Here is a 21,589-nt window from a genome sequence, read left to right on the forward strand (position 1 = left end):
AAATGGTTGTTTACTGTATATACTTGAATAAAATGAAGAAATGATGAAGAACCAAAAGCTTGGTCCTATGTTCAGCAGGCAGTGATTTCTCATTGAAAGCCCTGTCCTTGTACCACATCTACTTATTCACTACACAAAGTGAGGCCCTACTTGAACTCTCAGCAGTGGTGCACATGTGGAGAATCCCATTGGGTGAAGGCTCTTTCTCGTGTGATTATCTCATAGAGTCCTGTCTAGTGTCTGACCATGGACCCAAAATGCCATGCGGCTAAGACAAACAACTCTCCTATCTTTGTTCGACACATACAGTATGCCACTTGATGTTGTTTTAAATGCAATTCCTCACTTTCTACTTTTTCCTTGAGCTCTCGTGTTGCTGTAATGCCTCCCTCAGCAACACGTGGCTTTTTTCCCTCATAGTTTCTTACATTATTATTATTACAGTGTTTCCTCACAAGGTCAGCGCTTTCTCCTTCTGCGCTCCTTGAGGGTAATGAAACGAAAACGTTGTATTGAAAGGCTTTGCGCGCACACCGTCGGGTAGAATATGAAAAGGCTCATATTGAAGTTCAAGGAGATGAAGTCGAAACTCAATTTTTATTTTCATGGCTGTAATTTAAAGTGATGCGTGGTGGAATTTCAACACTTAGATGTTTTTCTTATGCACTCTTGACTGTTCAGTTTACAGCCAGATGGATACTCCTACAGTGTGAGCACAACACTTGTCTTTCTCTCGTCATCTGTATGCTTTGATTGCTCCACTGAGAATGAACAGTTCCAAGACTTGAGTTGTTTTTATAGGTTTTTATTTTGTTCAAGGTTTTTGTCAGCGCACCTAATGTTTTTGTAGTTAGTGGTTTTGCTCAAAGGGGAGCAGTAGAGGAAACCTGGAATAGAGATAACTTGAGTTAAATTATGTTGACTGACAGCATGTCTAAATTTGAAACTTTAGTACTTTGGTTTCTCATTTTAAGTTGGCTAATATATTATACTTTTTCTAAATGACATTGCAGAACTTTTTTTACTAATCAAAGTTTTTAAATTCTACAATAAATTATTACATCTGATTTATCCTTGTATTCTTGTCTAGATGCCATATGGACAACAGGGGCCAGGTGCTTATGGTCATCAGAATCAAGCATACTATGGTCAGCATGGACCTCCTCACCCCGGGGCTCAGCAACCGTACCCCGGTCAAACACAGGGCAGCTCTGGTCTTTCCTATGGCCAGCAGGGACACCCTGCCCAGCCGCCCGGTCAACACGGGCAAACTACAGCTCCATACCCACAGTCACAAGGTCCCCACGGCCCTGCAGCGGGTCAGCCTCCTTACAACCAACCACCACAGTCCCAGCCCGGTCAGCCGCCCTATGCCCCCTCACAGCAGCCACCGCAGCAGTCCCAATCACAGCAGCAGGGTCCTGGGGCTCAGAGCCAGCAGAGCTCTCAGGGCCAGCCCGGGTACACACAAGGTCCTGGGACAGGCCAACCACCGCAACAGCCAACGCCTCAGCAGCAGCAGCAACCATCGCAGCAAGGACCACCACAGACACAGGCGCAGGGAGCACCCCCATCTCAGGCTCAGCAGCCTCCCAACCACGGGCAGCAGGGTCAGCCATCCCCTTACTCCCAAACGCCTCCTCTACCACAGGGCCAGCAGCAGTCCCAACAGCAGTCGCCCTATCAGAGGTTCCCCCCGCCAGCACAGGTACACTGGTCTTACTCTGTTAGATATACTAACAACATGTATTTAAGTGTTTTAACATTATAGTCTAAAAATGTACTTCTGCAATACATGTTAGTATAATTCTAAATTAAATATAAAAGCAAACAGGCAATCTGGCTTAACTGTTTCCCAATTGTTTTAAATCACAATACACTAAAGCCTCTGGACATATTTTTCCTGGCATAAACTGGTAATTATTGTTATACCTGTGTTTTCAGTTGTGTAGAGAAACACTACTGTCGTGCATTACTGTATTCAAATATTATTCATGGTTCACCTCCGGCATGGCCCACTTTTCCAATCGGTGATCTGCAGTGCCCCTACTTGTAGAAAAAAAAATCACTCCTTTGATTAAAATCTTTGTATTGAATTTATTCCTCTGTCTCTGATTAGGAACTGTCTCAAGATTCCTTCAGCTCCCAGTCCAGCGCCCCTCCTTCCAATCAGCCCATTGCTTCCAACAAGAGCAGTCAAGAAGACAGCATGCAGGGTCGACCATCCAGTTTGCCGGTGAGCACATACTTGAATAGCGTGTATCCCACAGATACACAGATTTGGCTTTGTTTCCTATTCTTGGCGCATTTGCCTTAGTAATGCCTTAATAATCATTACATTTTTTTTTTTCATGCATTGGCATCCGATGTTCAAAGAATGTTTTATTATTGGAATGAGAAAAGGCAATGTAATAAGTATGTTTTCAATAGAACTGAAAAAGCTTTGTCACTTTATTTTAAATGTTAGACCACTCAAGTAATGCTAAAGGATTTTTTTTTCAACCTGTGAAGCTGATACACCTATTTTTCTTTGACACTAACCCATATTTTGAATGTCAAAGGAAAGCTCGGGATCTTTTTTTTTTTCTTTTTTCTTCACTGCAGTCAACTTTCACAATGTAATAAGCCTCCCACTTTGGATGAGAGCAAATTGTTCGCAGGCACTGTAGGTTGGTATTTTTGCGGGAAAGTGAAAGAAGCATTCCTGTTGGCAAAATTAATGTTGAAAAAGCAAAGTAAATCTGATGTCCGATTGCCCTCTAGCGAAGATAAAGGTGAGAGAACCCCCCCCTTTAAGAAGGCGTCTCTGTGTAACACGTTGCAGTTTCCATGGCAGTGTTTATAGGTCAGACTACGGCGCTAACCTCATTCGGAGCCTCAGGGAAGGAGAGTGAGAAATGAGATCATTAATGAAAGAGAATGAAAGGGAGAGAGGGAGTCAGCGGCAAGCGGAGAGAGGGAGAGGGAGGGAGGGAGAGAGAGGGGGGGGTGCAAGCAAATAAGTTGAAATAGTGTGAGTGATTGGTTCAAGTGGGGAGATGCTGAGTGTGAGAGAGGGATGAGAGGCAGCGCTGTCAGTGCCAGTAGGGGATGCCCTCAGGATGTGCTTCCCTCCTCTTTTATTTATTTCTCTTATTTATTTATACATCTCTCTGGCCTCACCATTGGCCAAGCTACTTCAACCTGGGCTCTTGTTTGTTTTTTATTCTCTTCTGCGTCTTCTCGGGGATTCCCTACCCGTGCCTTGTGATTGGCTGCCATTAATCAGAAAAAGGTGTGCTCCTCTCCTGCACTAGCACCCCGTGGAGTTGTATGAAATTGTGTTCAGATCAGAGTGTCACTGACAGCCAGCGTGAATCTAACAAGTGGTTCTCCTCTACCAAAAATCAGACTACTTGAAGAATGGTGGGTGAAAAGAAGATGGGTTTATTTGAACATTCAGACACATCTGTCTCACTCGATTTTCTGTCTCATTTAAATGATGATTTAGCCTTATGGTTTAGGTACGCCTCATAGAATGCTTTGGCTACATATATAGACAGATGATAGATGTATCGTTTGGCTAATCATTGTACATTTTCAGCCTTAAAGGTCCAATATTTTAATAGGACCTGACTTGTAAACATACATAAAGCTGTGTTTGGAGTTTGTTGGAATGTTGGGAAATTCAACTATGGGTGTATGAATTAAAATATTAGAACAAATAGCATTTATTTTAGTCAGTTTCATATCATATAATCTAAAAAAAATTCTGTATCAGCCAGGACAAAACCAGCCATGACAAAAACACTAGAACATGTTTATTTTTAATTGATGCCAGGTTGAAACTGTTGAAATCACTGCATATAGCCATCTTAACTTCAGGAGAGCAAATTTTTGCTCAATTATTTTCTATCATGCCCCCCCTATAAAGAAGAAAAAATTTAACCTATAAAAATTAACCCTAACCCCCGAAGAATAAATTAAATGATATAATGAAATCTAATTAAAAATCAAATAAAAAAATTAAATTAAATAAACATCAAATGAATAAATTAAAATTTAATAAATATCAAAATAATACATTAAAATTAAATATCAAATTAAAAGAAGTAATTTAGCAATTTGGTACGCCACCTTACATGATGCTCAGTGCTTGCTGCTTTAAGTGACATTTACAAAGTGGGATGATTGTTGGCAATATTTGGCACGTTTACACTGAAAAAACTCCAGCATCTTATCAGCGTGACTGAGGTGTAATGAGGTGGCGCCTTAACTTATTTGGCTTCATACTGTCCGCTGCCACAGCAGACACCGGTCTGTCCTCGTGTCCCACCGGAGTCACGGTGAAGCCAAGTGCTAAATACGCTTCATCAGACTTCCTCGTCTTATTTTTCGGGTGACTTTACCTCCGTCTATATCCGCCTTTCTTTTCATCCCTGTTAAAATGTTTTCCATAGTGTCTCTTTAGCAAAAGTGTTTCTTGTTCACTGCCCTGTGTCACGATCTGTTCGCTCTCTCCTGTTCTTTGCTCTGTGCGCGCTGCGTATGCGCTTTGTACAGTACTACAGTGTCATACGCGGAGTCATACGCACCCCCCCCCTCCGGTATCTCACCAAATATTTGAGAACCACTGTTTTAAGCCAATATGGCACAAATGCCTAAAACATTTTAGATACAGGTATGAGATGTAATTTGAATGAACAGAGATGTTTAGTATGAAGTTGTGGTAAATTGAACAGACACCGTCTTTGAATCCTGGGCCAGGCCTGGCTGGGACTGATTGTTATTTAGCTACTTTAGTAGCATTTGCAGGCAGCCAGACACATCCAGAGCACAGATGGGTCTGTTTGAGCCAGGTGTCTGTTAGCCCGCCAACGATGTGGGAATAGAGGTGTACAGGAGGCTCAGTGCCTGCTGGTAGAAGCAGGTAGACATGCAACACTAAGCTAAAGGAAAGAGCAGCGGATAAGCACTGCAGGAGGAGGTGCATGGAACACACCGCTACAGTGGAACAAGCTGAGCAGGTTCAGCTGGTTCCTGGTTTGTTTTTAGTTTGCTCTAGGACACAGTGGAACAGTTGAAAATTTACCACAGTTATATCAAACCGTTGAAACCCTCTTCTTACCCTGTATATGTAGGTTTTATATAGTCAATTTCTTATTATCTTTTATTTTTAATGAGTATATTCAACAAGATCTAACAAATAAATCCGTATTTTCTTGATAAAATAAGATTACATTCTGGTTTATGTCAAAGAAAGACTCTTGTTGTTGTTGTTTATTATTTAATGAAGGGACAATGCATATTAAGAACAGAGGCATGGGGAACGAATCCCACACCTGTAAATATGCAGGATTATAGCCAGTGCTAATTTTCATCCTTTGTCCCTTGCTAGAAAAAAAAAAAAGTACTCTTGTACTGGCCTCTATTCAATTTTGATGAATTCCTTAAAGAGTAACTATTCTCCATGGGTAAACTATCTTCTGATTTTTAGCATCTCTATTGGCCCTGATATGAGTAAGAGGACATCAAAGGCATGTACCTGTGGAAGTCAGTCCTTTGATTTTGCCATTATGGGCATTAGCCTCTGATGGCAGTGGAATAACCCGTGTAAATGTAGAAGCTCATTCAGAGCCACATGGCTGTCATTTGGCTGTACGCAGCTACACATGTCGACCAGAGTCAGCGCTGTCACTGTCAGCCTTTCAGACATTCTGGAAGTGACACTTCCTCTTCACATCAACCCATGGGAATGGAAACATGACCACCACCAGCGCGCTCTCCTCCCCTCCCAGCTAAATGCATCACTTCTCTTTAAAAATCTCCTTGTCCCTTCTCAGGTCTTTTGTATACCCTCTTCCACTTTGGGTTTTAATCCCTCACGGCCCGCCCAATGCTTGGGTGCTCCTCTTTCTGATGTGCTTCAGACTTGAGAGGAAGGTCACATGTTGGTCACACACTCACACTTTTACTTTGTTTTCAGCTCCACAACCCCATTTTGCTCCCTCTCAAGAGCACTCATTGTGGAAGGGCTTATCTTAAACGCCCAAGCATTATCTTGACTGTTTTTAAATCATTATAACTCATTGCCTGTTCTGTATTTTAATACAATTTAACTGTTCTACTTTCTGTATCAGTTTAATCACTAGTGCGCTTTAATTTCCAGTTTAATAAAAGCTAAAAACACATATTAAAAAAAACCTTGTATCCAAGCAGTGCATTGGTAAACCTGCAGGGACCACCTACCTAGCAACACCACTGACAACAGACCCCCCTTCCCTCTCCAGTGACCTTAATAAATGTGCCAAGACTCTTGATGTGAAACCGTGGGCTCTTCCAGCTCTGGTGCAGATAGACCGAGGCTGCCTCACCCTCCCTGCTCCCCGTTCCCTCGCTCAGCCCAGCCCAGCTCTGCTCTTCTGCGGCAGCTAAGCTTGTTTTTGCGACATAGCTCTGGAGCAATCAGGCTGACAAGACCGGCCCACTTTTTTCCTCCAGTCTCCAGCCCAACCCCCTTCCATTCCATTTTTTTCCCTTCAATTTTGCACTGTTTTTTGCTGCATTTCTCTTCTCTTTTTCCTTTTCATATAAACTCTCCTCTCCGCCTTTCCCTCGTTCCTCTTTCTGTCTAAATTCTCATTTTCCCTCGCCTGCGCCCTCTCCCTCCACCCCTCCTCCCCTTCCTCATTCTCTTCTTCTCTCTCAGTAAATCAGCTTTCATAACGCTGTGCGGCGCAGCCTTGTTTTGCGAGGCTCTGGCGTTGACTGTATTCAGAGTACGGGGCCGGTTTCCTGTTGCTATTCTGGGGCCCTTTGCTTCCTGTGTGGACATGTCTTATTCAGATTCCCGGCACTTCTCTCTGCTCGCTCTCACTCCCCCTCCCTCCTCTCCTGCTCTTTGCTTCTCTCCTCTTTCTCACCCTTTTCCATTCCTTTCCATGTGATTTTTAATTAATGTACTTGAGAAAATTCAATCTGCTGACAAAGTGTGTTGTTTAGCATTTGCTTCAGTGAATTGTTTCTTGGACGGCAAAAAACCCAGAGCCCTGTTTCTGCTTTTTTAATTCGCTCGCACTCCTCATACAGCACTCCACTCTTCTCTGTTTTTTTCTCTGCTCTCTCTGCTCACTCTCTCCCATACCCCTCCCCTCCCTGCTTTCATTTCTGCTGGGCTGAGCTAGTTTTGCAGCACAAAGACTCTGGCTGACTGCAGCACTGTCTGTCCTCTGCTTTGCCCAGGCTCTCGCTAGAACAAGCTGCTGAGTCTGGATGGATGAACGCCGGCCTCACAATGAAATTAAGTTCCCCTCTATGAAATAACCCTTATATTACTATTTGCCCCCCCCCCCCCCCCCTCCCCTCGCTCCCCTTTAATTCACTGAAGCTTCATAGCGCCCTCTAGACTTCATCTGGGAGGGGCTGCTCTGCTCTGGAAGGCAGTGGCTGGAGGGGTCTGAAGCCTCCCCACCCAATGTAATCTATCCCCCTTCCACCAATCCAGCGCCTTTTTTTTGGTATCCCAGCACCCCTCACCTCGGGCTGGGCAGCTGCCTGTCTCACTCAGGGCATATGCGTACTGCCCTGGGACACCCTACTACTATTGTGATGGCTACAAAAGCCCCCCCCCCCCCCCCACACACACACACAATCCTCATTATTCACAGCAATCAGGGCACCCCACTCCCCCCACCCCCCTTTCCCTCCATCTTTTTCTCCCCACCCCGCACTTTCCTCCATGCTGCAGACCCTGTGCATGCACCCCCTTTTTGTCACCCCCACAGAGCAGCACAATTAGGTGAATTTAAATCTTCTAATGGAAACCATATTCATACTTTGGCTTTTGTTTCCTGTACAACCGTACACCCCTAAGAGAACCACCATTGATGAATTTTTTTGCTGCTTCATTCTTTCATCTTCTTTTTCAGTGGTGTTATTATCCTTCCCACGTGGCCGCTGGTGATAAAGCAGCAGGGTAATGGTGATCTCCAGGGACCCAGCGTAGAGGTGGTGCACATTGTCTGTGGCAGTGACACTCCAGACTCCATGTGTAACCCCAGCAGGGTGCTCCTAGGCTCGGAGCTTTGTGTCACCTCTTCTGCTTTTGTTGCTGTTTGTTGTTGCTTTCATCTTGGTGAAGATGACACTCTGATGTCTCTATGCTGGCCCTACCTCTAGTTTTTGAATTTTGATCATTCTTTTATTTATGGAGTAAGATTAGGTATGCGAGTTACCCTTTGGGGTGTCCTTTCTGGAAGCTTTTCAGCCTGCTTTTATGTGAAGCTCTGTAATGGCTGCTGCTGTATGAGGCTGGGGCCTTGCTTTCTTTTGGTTTCTCCAGTTCATCTTTCACAGTGGGATGGGAGTGCCCCCTTATGGTTATGCTCAGCCCTGCAAAGCTGGGGCTGGGCCTGGTACTGCCTTTCTACACACACTCGGTGGACATCCCCGAAGCCCCTTGTTACTTGGGGTGTGCTCTGGATGCAGGTGGGAATCCCCCAATCAAGTAGTTAAAGCCTGACAGCTTCACTGTCACGGGGAACATGTGGATGCCAGTTGGCAGCTAAAGTGATTACAGCTTGTGTCATGTGCTTTGACTTAGGCTGCTCTCTGCCAGCTTATTTTGACTCAGCCAGTACAGTGTAGTTATCTGTTTGTGACAACTTGATGCCCTGGTGAAAATATTCTTCATACTTCAGTGATGTCATTTCAAGATGGCCACAACCTGAAGCATATTCATTGCATTTATAACTTAATCCAACATCATACATTTATATCCTGTGTGCTGTACCAAGCCAATGCCCACATCAGTCATTTAGTGCATGAAAGCTGCAGCAGGGTCATTACTTGCATACAGATGTCCTTTTAGGAAGACCGTTGATTATGATTATTATGAGGACTATTATTAATACATTGCTATAATACAAGACGAATAATCAACATTTAGTTTATTTAAACATAAGTGTTAGCGCACTATCAGATTATTTAGCATTTGTTTTTGTATTATGCAGTTACTTTGATCATTCATCTCTGTTACAAAATTTCACTAATCTTAAGACAAAATTGACTGCTAATGCAGGGAATTTCTAGATTTCAAAATTCCATAAAATAAACATAAAACATAAAATAAAGAAAAAGGCAGCTGACAAGTTCAAGGGTTCTTCCTGTAGAGTCCAGTATTTCCTAGGCATTTTTCTTAGCAAAAAAGTGGCCCAGAGGCTGTAATTAAAGCGCTGTCGGCTAGAGCTTGTGCTGTGCATTTCCTGCAACAATGACGCGCTTCTTCTTTTGTAGTAGCTGACTGTGCCGTGACCCTAGCTGCTCGCAGGGAGGCCACTGAGAGAGGGAGGGACAGAGAGAGAGAGACGGACGCCAGGGGGGAGGGCTTGACTACACCGATTAATGTGTCAACCACGTGGATCCTCGTTACCATGGCAGCCTCTGAGATACAGCCAGTTTTCTTTCCCCCTCCACCTCGCGCCCAAATCTACCCCCTATTACTCAGACAGGATGCAGAAGCAGCTTGCTATGAGAGTGCGCTTTTTTTGTGTGCATGGCCTAAGAGCAAGAAACAGTGGGTCAGGGAGAGACTGTCACTGATGGATGAACTCTGCCCCTCGTTCCCCTCTACCACCACCAGCGACAGATCCAGTTACACAGGCTAGCATCTAGGGTCACACCGTTCTTGATAAGTTTCATTATCTCACACGTGCAGTGCCACTTCCCTCCCTGCGCTTTCTCTCTCTTTCATAAGGTAAAGAGGAGGCAGAAAAAAGTAAGAAAATCGGCTGGCAGACTAATGGCTCTGGCCGGGCTTGATTGATTCAGTGAAGTAATCTGCAAATGGAATACATTAAGGACGGCGGAGAGGAGAGCCGTGCAAATGACTAGGAGACAAGCGAAGGCACAGTGAGCATGTAGAGCAGCTGAGGATATGCAAGAAAATTGACGAGAGGAAATGCTGCCTGTAATTTTCCACATTCATTACCACTTAAAATGTAATAGTAATCTACTTTTTAGCCACTCCAAATTGTCTATCTTTTGCCATTGTGCTAGCACACTTCTGCAGCTCCGAGCTCTGAAGTTCCATGTTAGGCAATGCTGGGAACACACAAAATGGCTGCCATAAAGGAAAGCTCGCTGCTCTGTGCTTCTCCACAACACTACTTTCTCCCATTTTCCACCACCACAAAATAGCTCTTGTTATTGTGCAGATAAAAAAAAAAGCACATTATTACTTCATTAATATGTTGACTATTACAATGCTGTGACCTTCCCTAATCTCTTAAGAGATTGGGGAAGGTTTTAATTTAAACATATATCGCACCTTAAACATTCTAACATTTGTTACTACTTCTCCAGACTTGTCCCCTATATCATTTTGCCTAATGTTGACTGTCGAGAGCCACGGCAGCATCACCATCACACACACACACACACCCCCCTTCTTCCCCTCCCTCACGCTGTCCAGCTTGTGCAGTCAGCAGAACAGACTAGTGCTGTGCAGTATCGAGCTGGGAAAAATCAATGACTGCAGAGTAGGAGTCGGTAGGAGCCTCTGTGCTTGGATGTGCTCGCTTGTGTTGAATGATTATGCCTATCTGGGCTGAAGCATCGCAGCAGTCAGATATTTACAGAACGTACAAGATCTAATCATGTGCCGTATGCAAGCTGGTATAGATAGTAAATGCAATGTAGTGCTCAGTACTCAGACTTTCAATAAGGTGCTGTATTTACGCAACTGAATAATCTGTTAAAACAAGGTGTCATCCATCTTTAGGGTCAGACTCACACAAGACATGTGACCTTTTTTGGGAATAAAGAATACCAGAAAAGTATTAATGCGATAGGCACAGCAGATTCTGTTCATTCAGTTGAGGAGACCTAGATTTTTGCTGATTAGCCAAATAAATATTTTTTTATTCTTTCAGTGTTATTTAGTTTTGCAAGGTTGGTTCAACTGGAATTTTACATGTAGAAAAAATGTCCTGATTATTTTTTTGTAAGCAGCAATTGTTGGTTTTGTTATCATTTTAATAAAATATGCCAGTCAATAGTTGTCAAATTGAAATATTGCACTGATTTTTACTTGACAAAACATGATAGATTTTTGCTTTTGTGCCAAATAAACGGTTAATACCTAACAAAATTACTTGCTGCGAATGCATCTAGGGTTTTTTATTCACTTGTCAATTACAAAATGTGAAACGTACTTTTGTCTCTATAATTTATGCCTGACTGATTAATAGGTGCCCATGTTCTCTGGTCATGGGGTCACTTAAGTGGTACTTAAAAAGCACTTCCTTTTAACCGCACGCACCCTGCTTTTTATTACTATTTCACTCCTGTTTTTTTTTTTTTTTTCCTGTTTTCCAACCCATGACCAAGGTGGCTTTGTCTGTGTTCCTCTGTAACCTTCTCCCTAAAAGTGACCCATTGGTGTTACTCCAAGAACTGACCTTTGACCTTTCTGGCCAGTGGTCACATTAAAGGAAGCTTGGTGTAGAATGGTCTTTTTGTGAGCGGTGGCTGCTATCTTTGTCAGCATCGTTGCTTCTAGGGTGGTCACCATGTCCGACTACATGGGGCTTTGGTGTTGTCAGATGACCCAAGTCTTGTGATGTCTAGGTAGAAAAAGGGGGGATGTGGGTCAGCTGACAGTATTCGTTACAGGCAAAAGGAATCTGCCATGGTTGTTTAAGAAAGGAATGGCATGCTGTTTGATCTCCTGCTCTCCTTCGCTGCGTTTACCATCCCAGTGCCCCCCCTTTCCGCCTTCTTCTGACCCTCTTTTTCGACATTTGTGAACATTAATTGGGTACCAGCCACCGTAACACTTAGACTGGGAAGCCACGCGCTAAAGAAAACCTCCCGTGGTGCCTTGCATAGTTTTTCATTGTTTTGGTGCTGTCAGTACTTCTCCTGCACGGGTTACAAAGGCACGGCGATGTCAAAAAAGCCAGGAAAACATTGAAGCAAGGGCAGCGTGAACAAGGTGGGGGCAGGTTGTGTTGGGACGGGGAGTATTGTACGATGGGGGGCTGCTTTCTGAATCAGCGTTCTCCTCCTGTCACTCCCTCTGGGGTTCCTCCATCAGGTCACGTTCCCAAAAATAGCACCGGGCGCCGTTTCAAGTGCAAAAACCGCCGGCTTCGGGGGTTGCAGCCAGCCTGTGCAAGTGTGAGATTTCTATGAGAAGAGTTGGCCACCTTCCAGTTAGTGCAATCCCCCCACCCGTGCCCCTCCCTCCGCTCATTTTTCCCTCCTCTGATGTGACTGGCAGATGAGCTTGCATTTCTGAGAGCACATGGGCCCCACGTGAGCAGTGTAAACATTCACCTTCCCACAAACATGGTGATCGCCTCCCTGCCTGGCTCTGTCACAGCCAAGGCTCACTAACAACACCACATGGCCCTGGTGTCTATGCCCAGTACCAATTATTTTAACTGCCTACTGGGATTCTGGTTTCAAATTACTACTACTTCATCTTTACGATTCACATAGCATCTTTTATTCTATTTGTCTTTGTTTCTTAAAATGCTTGAGTGCAACCTTTTTTGAACATTGCCATTTTGTGACAGCTGACTTCTTTGATGCCATTGTTATACTGCACATACAATAGTATAAATAAAATAGTTGGAAAACGTACTATTTTTCCCAAATGTTTTTTTGGAGTGGATAATATTTGACCATGGCTGGTGCCTGTTGTTTTGTTGTGGGAGGCACATAATGATAGCTTTGTTATTCTTTCAGAAAACTGAAATTATGTGCTAAAGAGTTCCTTGGTTTTACTCAAGCCTTTGTTTTCCCTCTTGTTTCAGGACCTGTCTGGCTCCATCGATGACCTACCCACTGGTACAGAAGGGGCCTTGAGCCCTGGTGTTAGCACTTCAGGCGTGTCAAGCAGTCAAGGCGAGCAGAGTAACCCTGCTCAGTCACCCTTCTCTCCACACACCTCACCCCACCTGCCCGGTATCCGTGGACCCTCACCATCACCCGTGGGCTCCCCCGCTAGTGTCACCCCCTCACGCACTGGACCCCTGTCCCCTGCTGCTGTGCCAGGTAAACCAAGTATTTCCCTGCTCACATTTGATTATTTTCTATAGGAATAGACTTAGGACTTAAATTGTATTATTTTAAGCTAGTTGGAATGTTTTGCATTGACTGGTGGAGAACATATTAGTTTTAAACTGTGTGTGTGTGTGTGTGTGTGTAAAAAGATTATATATATATATATATATATATATATATATATATATATATATATATATATATATATATATATGCATATATATATATATATATATATATATATATATATATATATATATATATATATATATATATATATATATATATATGCATATATATGCATATATATATGCATATATATATGTACACACATATGTCTGTTGATGAAGTATGTGGTAAAGTGCTGCTGCACTTTTTTGTAGTAAATACAGTGTCAACACTAAACCTGACAGAAAAGCGTTCTCTTCTACTAATCACATGGCATAGCCACAGTTCACAATTTTATTTGAAATGGTAAATCCGTTATATGACTTGACTTATAATGTACAATTTCTTTCCAAGTCTTTGCTCTGGGATTTTCCACACACAAGTTTATCTTAAAACAAATCAGGCCATGAGAAAGTAATTCCATGGATTCAAGTACAAAGGCCATGTGCTCACAATGGTATTTTTATCCTGCTGAATGAATACCACACTGACAAAATTATTTGGGGCTGATGTTTGCTGTTTGTAGCACTAACCACCTGTAGTACTTTCAGAGACAAAAATTCAAAATGATGCCCAGCTTGTGGTGTCACAAGTGCTGTAGCTCACATTTATTGGCCATAGTGCAACCTTCCAGATTGAAGTTTGATGAACATAATTCAAACGAACCAAAGAGATAGCGGTATGTCTAAAAGAAAAAAAGATTTTTTGGTTGTTGTATTAAAGGTGTGTGTTCTGCAGGTAATCAGATGCCTCCCCGACCTCCCAGTGTCCAGTCAGACACCATGATGCACTCGTCCATGAACCAGTCCGGGATGGGCCAGGACAGAGGTGGGTGTCTCAGCTGAAACGTTCTTTGAAGGACTGACACAAACACAAGAATGTGTGCCATGTCCCCTGGAGCTCCTGTTTCACTGTTTGCATTGGACTACATTCCTCCATGTAAACAGACTGGATCTTTAAATAAGGCTTGTACAAGCCGTTTACACTCAGGTCAGATGAGGAGAACAGACAGACGTGTGGAGTAGTGTTAGTTGCACTGGGTTACACTGTTATGTAATGTTTGAACAGACTTGGAGTTTATTTTTACTTGACTTTAACTAAATGTATGCAACATTTCCTCTTTTTCTACCCAGTGTATATGCGCAACCCCAATATGCCGCCTTATGGCTCACCTGGACAACCTGGCTCTGCCTTATCTCCACGCCAGTCTTCAGGAGGCCAGATGCATGCTGGGATGGGACCCTACCCCCAAAACAACTCTATGGGCAACTATGGGCCACAAAGTGGCCAGTATGGTCCACAAGGTATGGGAAAAATGGGGAATTTCTTCTGTTTATATGATGATCAAAATTGTAATCATGAGTTTGTGTAAAAAACATTACAAATATATTTGATGTCTACAAAAAAAGAAGAGCTTAAGTTTGAAGTATGTAAGTGTAAGATAAGAGAACCTGGATTTGTAAATATCACTGATACTTGTGTTGAGTAACTAATGTTATTTTAAAATGCATTCTGTGCTGCCTTATTAATATGTCCAGGTTATCCCCGGCAGCCAGGATACACAGGGATGCAGAATGCTAACTACCCGAGTGGCCCTGGCATGAGCGGCTCCATGAACCCCATGTCTGGTCAGGGCAGTGGGCCTCCTTATGGAGGAATGCCACCTGGAAGAATGCCTCCAGGGCAGATGGGCGCTCGACCCTATGGCCCTGGCATGGGCTCGAACATGGCCAACATGCCCCCTCAGATGGCCTCAGGGATGTGTCCTCCTCCAGGCATGAACAGAAAAGACGGTGGCCCCACCATGCACCATGGACCCACTAACTCCATACACAACAGGTGTGTGTTGTGCTCAGGACACATTACACGAGGACTGTTCTGTTTAGGCAGGGCTTTTTAATCCTACAGCTAGAGTGTGTCTGGACCGGTTCTTGTGAATGTGTGGCTGTGAAAGTGGTCTGGTTGGTTCCTCCAGCTCCGCTGTGTTATGTTTCCTGAGTGCACTGGAAAGTAGACGGCAAAAGACTTGTGAGAGCGGAGACCTGGAGTGAGCCGGAGTGGAGAATCAAATATGAGATTACATATTCATGCCTGTGCCATTGTGTGATTTCAGTTTATGACAGCTTAGGCAGTACATTTTCTGTAGTTAGTTTTCACATTTAAATGCTAAATGAATTATGAATTAATGAATAACATTGACGCTGTCTCCCAGACCACCCGGCTATCCCAACATGTCCCAGGGCATGATGGGAGCAGGTTCAGGCTATGGCCCTGGGATGAACAGCATGCATGGAATGATGAACCAGGGAGGACCCGGACCATACCCAATGGGAGCCAATATGCCCAACAACACTCCTGGTAATCATTACAATAGCAGTTTTTTTTCATAAAACTACCTTTTATAGGCAGATGGGCACACACACATATATATACACACACACACACTCATTTTGTTTCTCTTAATTACATAGGAATGCCTCCTGGTTCAGAATTTGGTATGGATAAAATGAACCAAGCCCCAAAGATGAACAACAAAGTAGATGGGACTCCTAAATCTGAGTCCAAAAAGGTAAAGCTCATTATTTAGCTATGTTAAGCATTGTAGTTTAAAACAAATATTCATAATGGTTTGTCGCCTTGTGTTAGAAGTCGAGCTCTTCCACCATCACCAATGAGAAGATCACGCGGCTGTATGAGCTTGGCCCAGAGCCGGAGAGAAAGATGTGGGTGGACCGGTACCTGGCCTTTGCTGAGGAGAAGGCCATGGGCATGAATAACCTACCTGCTGTGGGACGCAAGCCTCTCGACCTCTTCAGGCTCTATGTGTCTGTGAAGGAGATAGGCGGGCTCACACAGGTAAACAGCATGTTGACAACTACATTTGCATTATTACAGAGACTATGTGTATATGCACACCAAATGCACTTTATCAGATTATTGAAATTTATGTCATGTAAATAGTTATATATGGGAGTGATGTAATCTCATTTCTTCCTGATTGTTCACACCTGTGCAGGTTTTCACAAAGAAAATTGTGCAAAAAATGGTAAACCAATGTAACAATGGCAAAAATGAAAATAAAGATTGAATCAGAGTGATTTTAAAATTCATTGTAATTTGTCTTCCAACTATAAATATTCAGCAGGTATTTTTGATGCGTTTTATGCCATAATGTGATCAAATTATTGGGTTATTTGATTATTCTAGTTATATTTTTTACTAGTCATGTAAATACCTAGTGTCCCACCCTAAGGACTCGGGTAGTGCTTTTTATTTTATCATGTTGCTGTTGTATTAAGTCCTCTTTATTTTTGTCTTTAGGTCAACAAGAACAAAAAGTGGCGAGAACTAGCTACTAACCTGAATGTGGGCACGTCCAGTAGCGCCGCAAGTTCATTGAAAAAGCAGTACATCCAGTGTTTATATGCCTTTGAGTGCAAAATTGAGCGAGGAGAGGATCCACCTCCTGACTTTTTCAACACCGACAATAAAAAGAACCAGCCCAAGATCCAGCCCCCCAGTCCAGGTGAGTTCTGACGCACACTGCTTCTCATCCTATTATGTTTTCTACACTCCACTGGGCACACATCACCTCCATATAAAGTATGCTGTTTTATAGTATCCTATTAATTGCGCAAAAAGCCATTGTCGGAGGCCCGTTTGTCATATTGGACGTTGTCATCCTTGGTTAATTCACCAGTGTTTTAGAGTGTATTGGAAGAGTTGTAAACAAGCCGCGCACAGCTGTATTTCACAAAGAAGGCGCGCGGATTGCCCCGGACACCTCCATTTCTTTGGGGAATACTGGCATTTGCACACGACATGACAGAAAGGCTTTCAGGCTCCGCAAGCATGCCGAATCCTTCAATAGACTCAGAGTGTGCGCTGTGTAAACTGGAGTGTCATGGGGGAAATGGGGAAGCTATTTTAGGGAAGAATTGTTAAGGTAAAAAATGCTGCAGTGTCATTTACCTTTTCAGAATTCACTTCAGCTGGATGATTATTCTGTAAATGGAAGGTAACGAAGTGGAAAATGTTGTTATTACCATTATATCAATTCATTTGTTTCATTCAATGTCAAGTGGTTTGCAAGCACTTTATCTAATCTGCAAAGAGTCTACCTGAGGTCTCTCTGTATTTCTTATTCATATTTGAACAGGAGTATAATAAACATAAAAATTACTATATCAATCTGATTTGGCTAAGATTCACTTATAACAGTTTATAATTTAACAGTAGTTTTGCCATTATTTTGTAAAGTAGGCTTTTGTTTGCTAAGATATTTAAATAATTTTTTTTTTTGGCAGAAACCATTAGCCCATTGATCCAAGATTTGTGTTCATTCCTCCTTTCATGCTTGTTTTTAAATGTAGTTTTTCTTATTATTTAGGCTACCCATAAAGTTAGCAGTTTGCTTTGTGCCTAGTCACCCTTGATCACTCAGGGCTTGTCTTGTGGAAATCGTTTGTCTGGGTGTCTCCTCTGTCATCTGTAACTGCTGCCAGGAGTGACCACGTGCTGCCCTGCTCTGGCCTCAGCCCAGAATCGGCAGACAGGCTGGGGGCACTGACTCAGCATGAGGGGGGTGCCACACGAGGTGTGGGGTGCCTGTCAGCTGGTGTCTAGTTAGCAGGGCAGGGGAACCCATGGAGGGCTGCTTTGGCCATAGCGCTGCTCCATCACTGCTCTGTCCATTGCCTGGTGCCTGGAGTCAAGAGCTAAACCAGAAGTGATGCATTGAGCTGATGGGCTTGATTTGTTTGTGCATTTGGACACTTTGACCTCATTTTTAAGACATTTTCAATTGTGAGATTATCATTTATGTGTGGGCATTACAATATTGATTGTGTGCTCACCTGCTAGTTGCTATACCGTCAATATAAGTATATAAGTAACTGAAATCATGTCGCCAGTCATTTGAGTGAGGTCAAATGATCATTAATATGTACCAGGCAGTGCTGTTGTTTATGGAGTTACCTATATCAGTCCGCACTGACTCAGCCACTGTACTGCTTGTCTTGGCGCCTGCTCAGTTTGTAAAATGTGCACGAGTGTGTAGTCACATGACTTCTTTCTCTCCTTCTGACTCTTTCTATCATGGTATTTTCTTCACCCTCATGAAACACCCCCTCCCCTCCCTTCATCTTTGGAGGGAAATCCCTGCCCGCGGGGAGGGGGAGGGGCCTTGGTGTGTGTGTACATGAGCGCTACAGTGGCTGATGTGTGAAAATGTGAATAAGTGTGACCTGCTGGTGACCCCACTGTGTGTGCCAGTTTAATGAATGGGAACCTGTGAGTCATCAAATCTGCCTAATAGTGTCAAGTCCCTGGCTTAAGTTAATGATGAGCAACCAAAACAAAGTCACGTGTGCACACATCACTACGTCAGTAATCTGTCAGAGCCAGGCTGCGCAGTATTCCTGGAGAGCCCACATTTGAGGAATGATAGAACATGCATTTGGGAGGGGGAGCGTGGGATTGGGATGATAAGCTAAAGGCTTCAGCAGTTGTTTTTTTGTTTTTTTTTGCTGGCTGTGCACTTCAAAACCAGTTGCCTTTACAAAAATCCTACATTGCTGCTGTCACAGCACTCTGGAATTTCTTAATGGGATTTTGCAATGCCAAAAGTAGCATGTTTTCTCAAAGCCCCCAGCAGTGCCCGGGCTGTCCTTAAGACTCCACTCCTGCCCTCTGATCAGCCACCAGCCTCCACCAAATAGATGCACTCTCAATTTCTGGGAAGTTTGTGTTGAGCGGTTGTAGTTGACTTGCTTGAACATGATGGTCTGGAAGTATTTCAGGAGAATTTTCACCATAGTTGTGGCACCAGATTTTTACAGAAAGTGTCATAACATCCTGTGTCATACTTTAGCAGAAACCTTGATGGCTGTTGGGTTCAGTTTCAAAATGTGTTAAACTTGTTTTGCAGCTGGTTCTGGATCACTCCAAGGCCCACAGACCCCTCAGTCCACCAGTAGTTCTATGGCAGAGGGAGGAGACCTGAAGCCTCCAACCCCAGCCTCCACACCACACTCACAAATGCCCCCAATGCCTGGTGCAAGGTAGGCTTCACTTCTCAGATAAGTCCGTTTGGTTACAATTGTCTGCTTGTTTGTGTTTTTTGTTTAGTTTTTTTTTTACCTTTTATACTATGTAAATGAGACAATCTGTCTTTTGTAGAAGTAGTGTTAATCTTCAAGATCCATTCGCTGATGGTGGAGATCCTGCATTTGCTAGAAGAACCCCCAACTCTCAGGGCTACCAGCCTGGAATGGGTGGACCAGAAATGATGAACAGGATGGGGCCCTATGACTCGAAGGATCCCTTCGGTGGCATGAGAAAAGGTAAGCTCTTTCACCCTGGTCATAAGCAGCTGTAGATTTGGTCTCTTCTCATTGTGGTGGCTCTATGTGCAGCTGGAGAGCAGTTCATGCAGCCCGGCCCGAACAGTGGAATGGGAGAGCAGTATAACCGGGGCCCCCCTGGACCTATGGGTAACATGCAGATGGGCCAGAGGCAGCAGTACCCTTATGGATATGAGCGAAGGTAAACCAGTGGCTTGTTTTTGACCACTAAGCAGGCTTTACAGTGAAAGTTGCGTGGGATAATCAGATGTTGTGGTGCCACAGACAGGAGCCGGGCATGGGCCCTGACGGCACCATGGGACCTGGAGGCCCACAGCCCAACATGATGCCTTCAGGAGCCGACGCAGGGATGTATTCACCCAGCCGCCCTCCACCACAGCAGAGGTCTGTTCATTTGATAATTTTGAAAGATATTTTAAATCCTCTTGTATTTATTGTTAGTGTCAAAAAATGTAATGATGAGTGTTGTGTATGTTAGACATGAGTCCTATGGAAACCAGTACTCTGGACAAGGAGCTCCCCCTAGTGGCCCATACCCAAATCAACAGCCAGGAATGTATCCACAGCAGCAACCGGTGAGAACATTATGTTCAGTGAAAGTCAGAGTGTTCTGAGTCGTCTTTTTTTTTTTTTTTTTTTTTTCAAGATTTTTTAAAAATAGTATGTTGTCATTTAAGCTTAGATGATTTTTATTTATCTCAGACATTCAATTATTAATGGAACAAAATTGCAAATATTTAATAAGCTGTGTAACATTTGCTGAACATAAGATAATTTTATATTTCTTTGTACAACAGTTTATAGTATAACAGTTTATAGTATTCAAGTATATTATAAAGTGTCCCCAAGTTTCAGAATATTTCAGTGCCAGTAATGCATTGTGCTGGTGTTCACTTTCAGAACTACAAGCGTCCTGTAGACGGGGCCTATGGTCCTCCAGCTAAACGCCATGAGGGTGAGATGTACAATGTCCCATACAGTGGTCAGCAGCAGCCTGGGCCCCAGTCATCAGGGCCACAAGGGCAGCAGGACATGTACAACCAGTACAGCACGTACCCAGGAGGAGAGCGCAGACCACCTGGTCCACAGAACCAATTCCCCTTCCCCTTTAACCGAGAGAGGGTTCCAGCTTCTGCAGGGCCCAACTCCCAGTCACCCATGGCTCCCCAGATGATGGGCAGCCCCATGCCTTCTGGCCCAGATGGCCCCCAAGGGCCTATGTGGCAGGGTCGCAATGAGATGGGCTATTCCAACTTCCCTAACCGGCAGGGTCCCCCTGTGCCAGGTCAAGGCCCCAGCTTCCACGGTATGAACCGCTCGGAGGAAATGATGTCATCAGACCAGCGCATGAACCATGAAGGCCAGTGGCCCGGGCACATGAACCAGCGGCAGCCCCCGTTCGGCCCTGGAGGCTCCGGTCCGCCCATGTCCCGACCTCTGCCCTCCACCTACCAGACCTCTCAGAACCACATTCCTCAGGTGTCCAGCCCCACGCCCATGCCCCGTCCTATGGAAAGCAGGACATCCCCCAGCAAGTCCCCCTACATGCACCCGGGTATCAAAGTGCAGAAGGCTGGTCCCCCAGTGCCCGCCTCCCACATCGGACAGACCCCAGTGCAGCAGCCTCTCATTAGAAGAGATGTGGCCTTCCCCCCAGGCTCTGTGGAGGCCTCCCAACCCCATCTGAAGCCCCGCAAGAGGCTCACCATGAAAGATATCGGTACACAACCTCCAGTAAATGCTTTACTACTTTACAGCAATTGTACAGTTTAAGTCTCATTTTTGTGTGTTGTGGTGTTAGGTACTCCTGAAGCCTGGAGGGTCATGATGTCCCTGAAGTCTGGTTTACTTGCTGAGAGCACCTGGGCGTTGGACACTATTAACATCCTATTGTATGATGATGGCAGCATATCTACGTTCAACTTGTGTGCTGTGAGTTCTCCCTATATGTTTAATATTGTGTTTAGGGATTATAATATGTAATCTGTAGTGACGTGTTATGGATG

At 44.0% G+C, this 21,589-nt stretch overlaps 1 protein-coding gene across 3 annotated transcripts in view; it reads left to right on the top strand.

The window, feature by feature from the left end:
* The window catches only part of arid1ab (AT rich interactive domain 1Ab (SWI-like)), a 45,288-nt gene that overhangs the window by 20,488 nt on the left and 3,211 nt on the right, over nt 1-21,589 (top strand). For 2 of the 3 annotated variants that reach the window (XM_033975147.2, XM_033975148.2), the window contains exons 3-19: nt 1,091-1,708; nt 2,120-2,236; nt 12,801-13,041; nt 13,957-14,046; nt 14,352-14,522; nt 14,757-15,057; nt 15,431-15,576; nt 15,690-15,787; nt 15,865-16,074; nt 16,540-16,744; nt 19,148-19,280; nt 19,399-19,562; nt 19,635-19,764; nt 19,848-19,967; nt 20,062-20,158; nt 20,484-21,303; nt 21,385-21,515. In XM_033975147.2, the coding sequence (XP_033831038.1) occupies nt 1,091-1,708; nt 2,120-2,236; nt 12,801-13,041; nt 13,957-14,046; nt 14,352-14,522; nt 14,757-15,057; nt 15,431-15,576; nt 15,690-15,787; nt 15,865-16,074; nt 16,540-16,744; nt 19,148-19,280; nt 19,399-19,562; nt 19,635-19,764; nt 19,848-19,967; nt 20,062-20,158; nt 20,484-21,303; nt 21,385-21,515 (3,792 nt within the window). The remainder of the gene's footprint in view (nt 1-1,090; nt 1,709-2,119; nt 2,237-12,800; nt 13,042-13,956; nt 14,047-14,351; nt 14,523-14,756; nt 15,058-15,430; nt 15,577-15,689; nt 15,788-15,864; nt 16,075-16,539; nt 16,745-19,147; nt 19,281-19,398; nt 19,563-19,634; nt 19,765-19,847; nt 19,968-20,061; nt 20,159-20,483; nt 21,304-21,384; nt 21,516-21,589) is intronic. The other variant, XM_055225436.1, reaches the window with a different exon arrangement.

This window comes from Periophthalmus magnuspinnatus, chromosome 11 (genome assembly GCF_009829125.3).
Source record: "Periophthalmus magnuspinnatus isolate fPerMag1 chromosome 11, fPerMag1.2.pri, whole genome shotgun sequence".
Taxonomy (NCBI): Eukaryota; Metazoa; Chordata; class Actinopteri; order Gobiiformes; family Gobiidae; genus Periophthalmus; species Periophthalmus magnuspinnatus.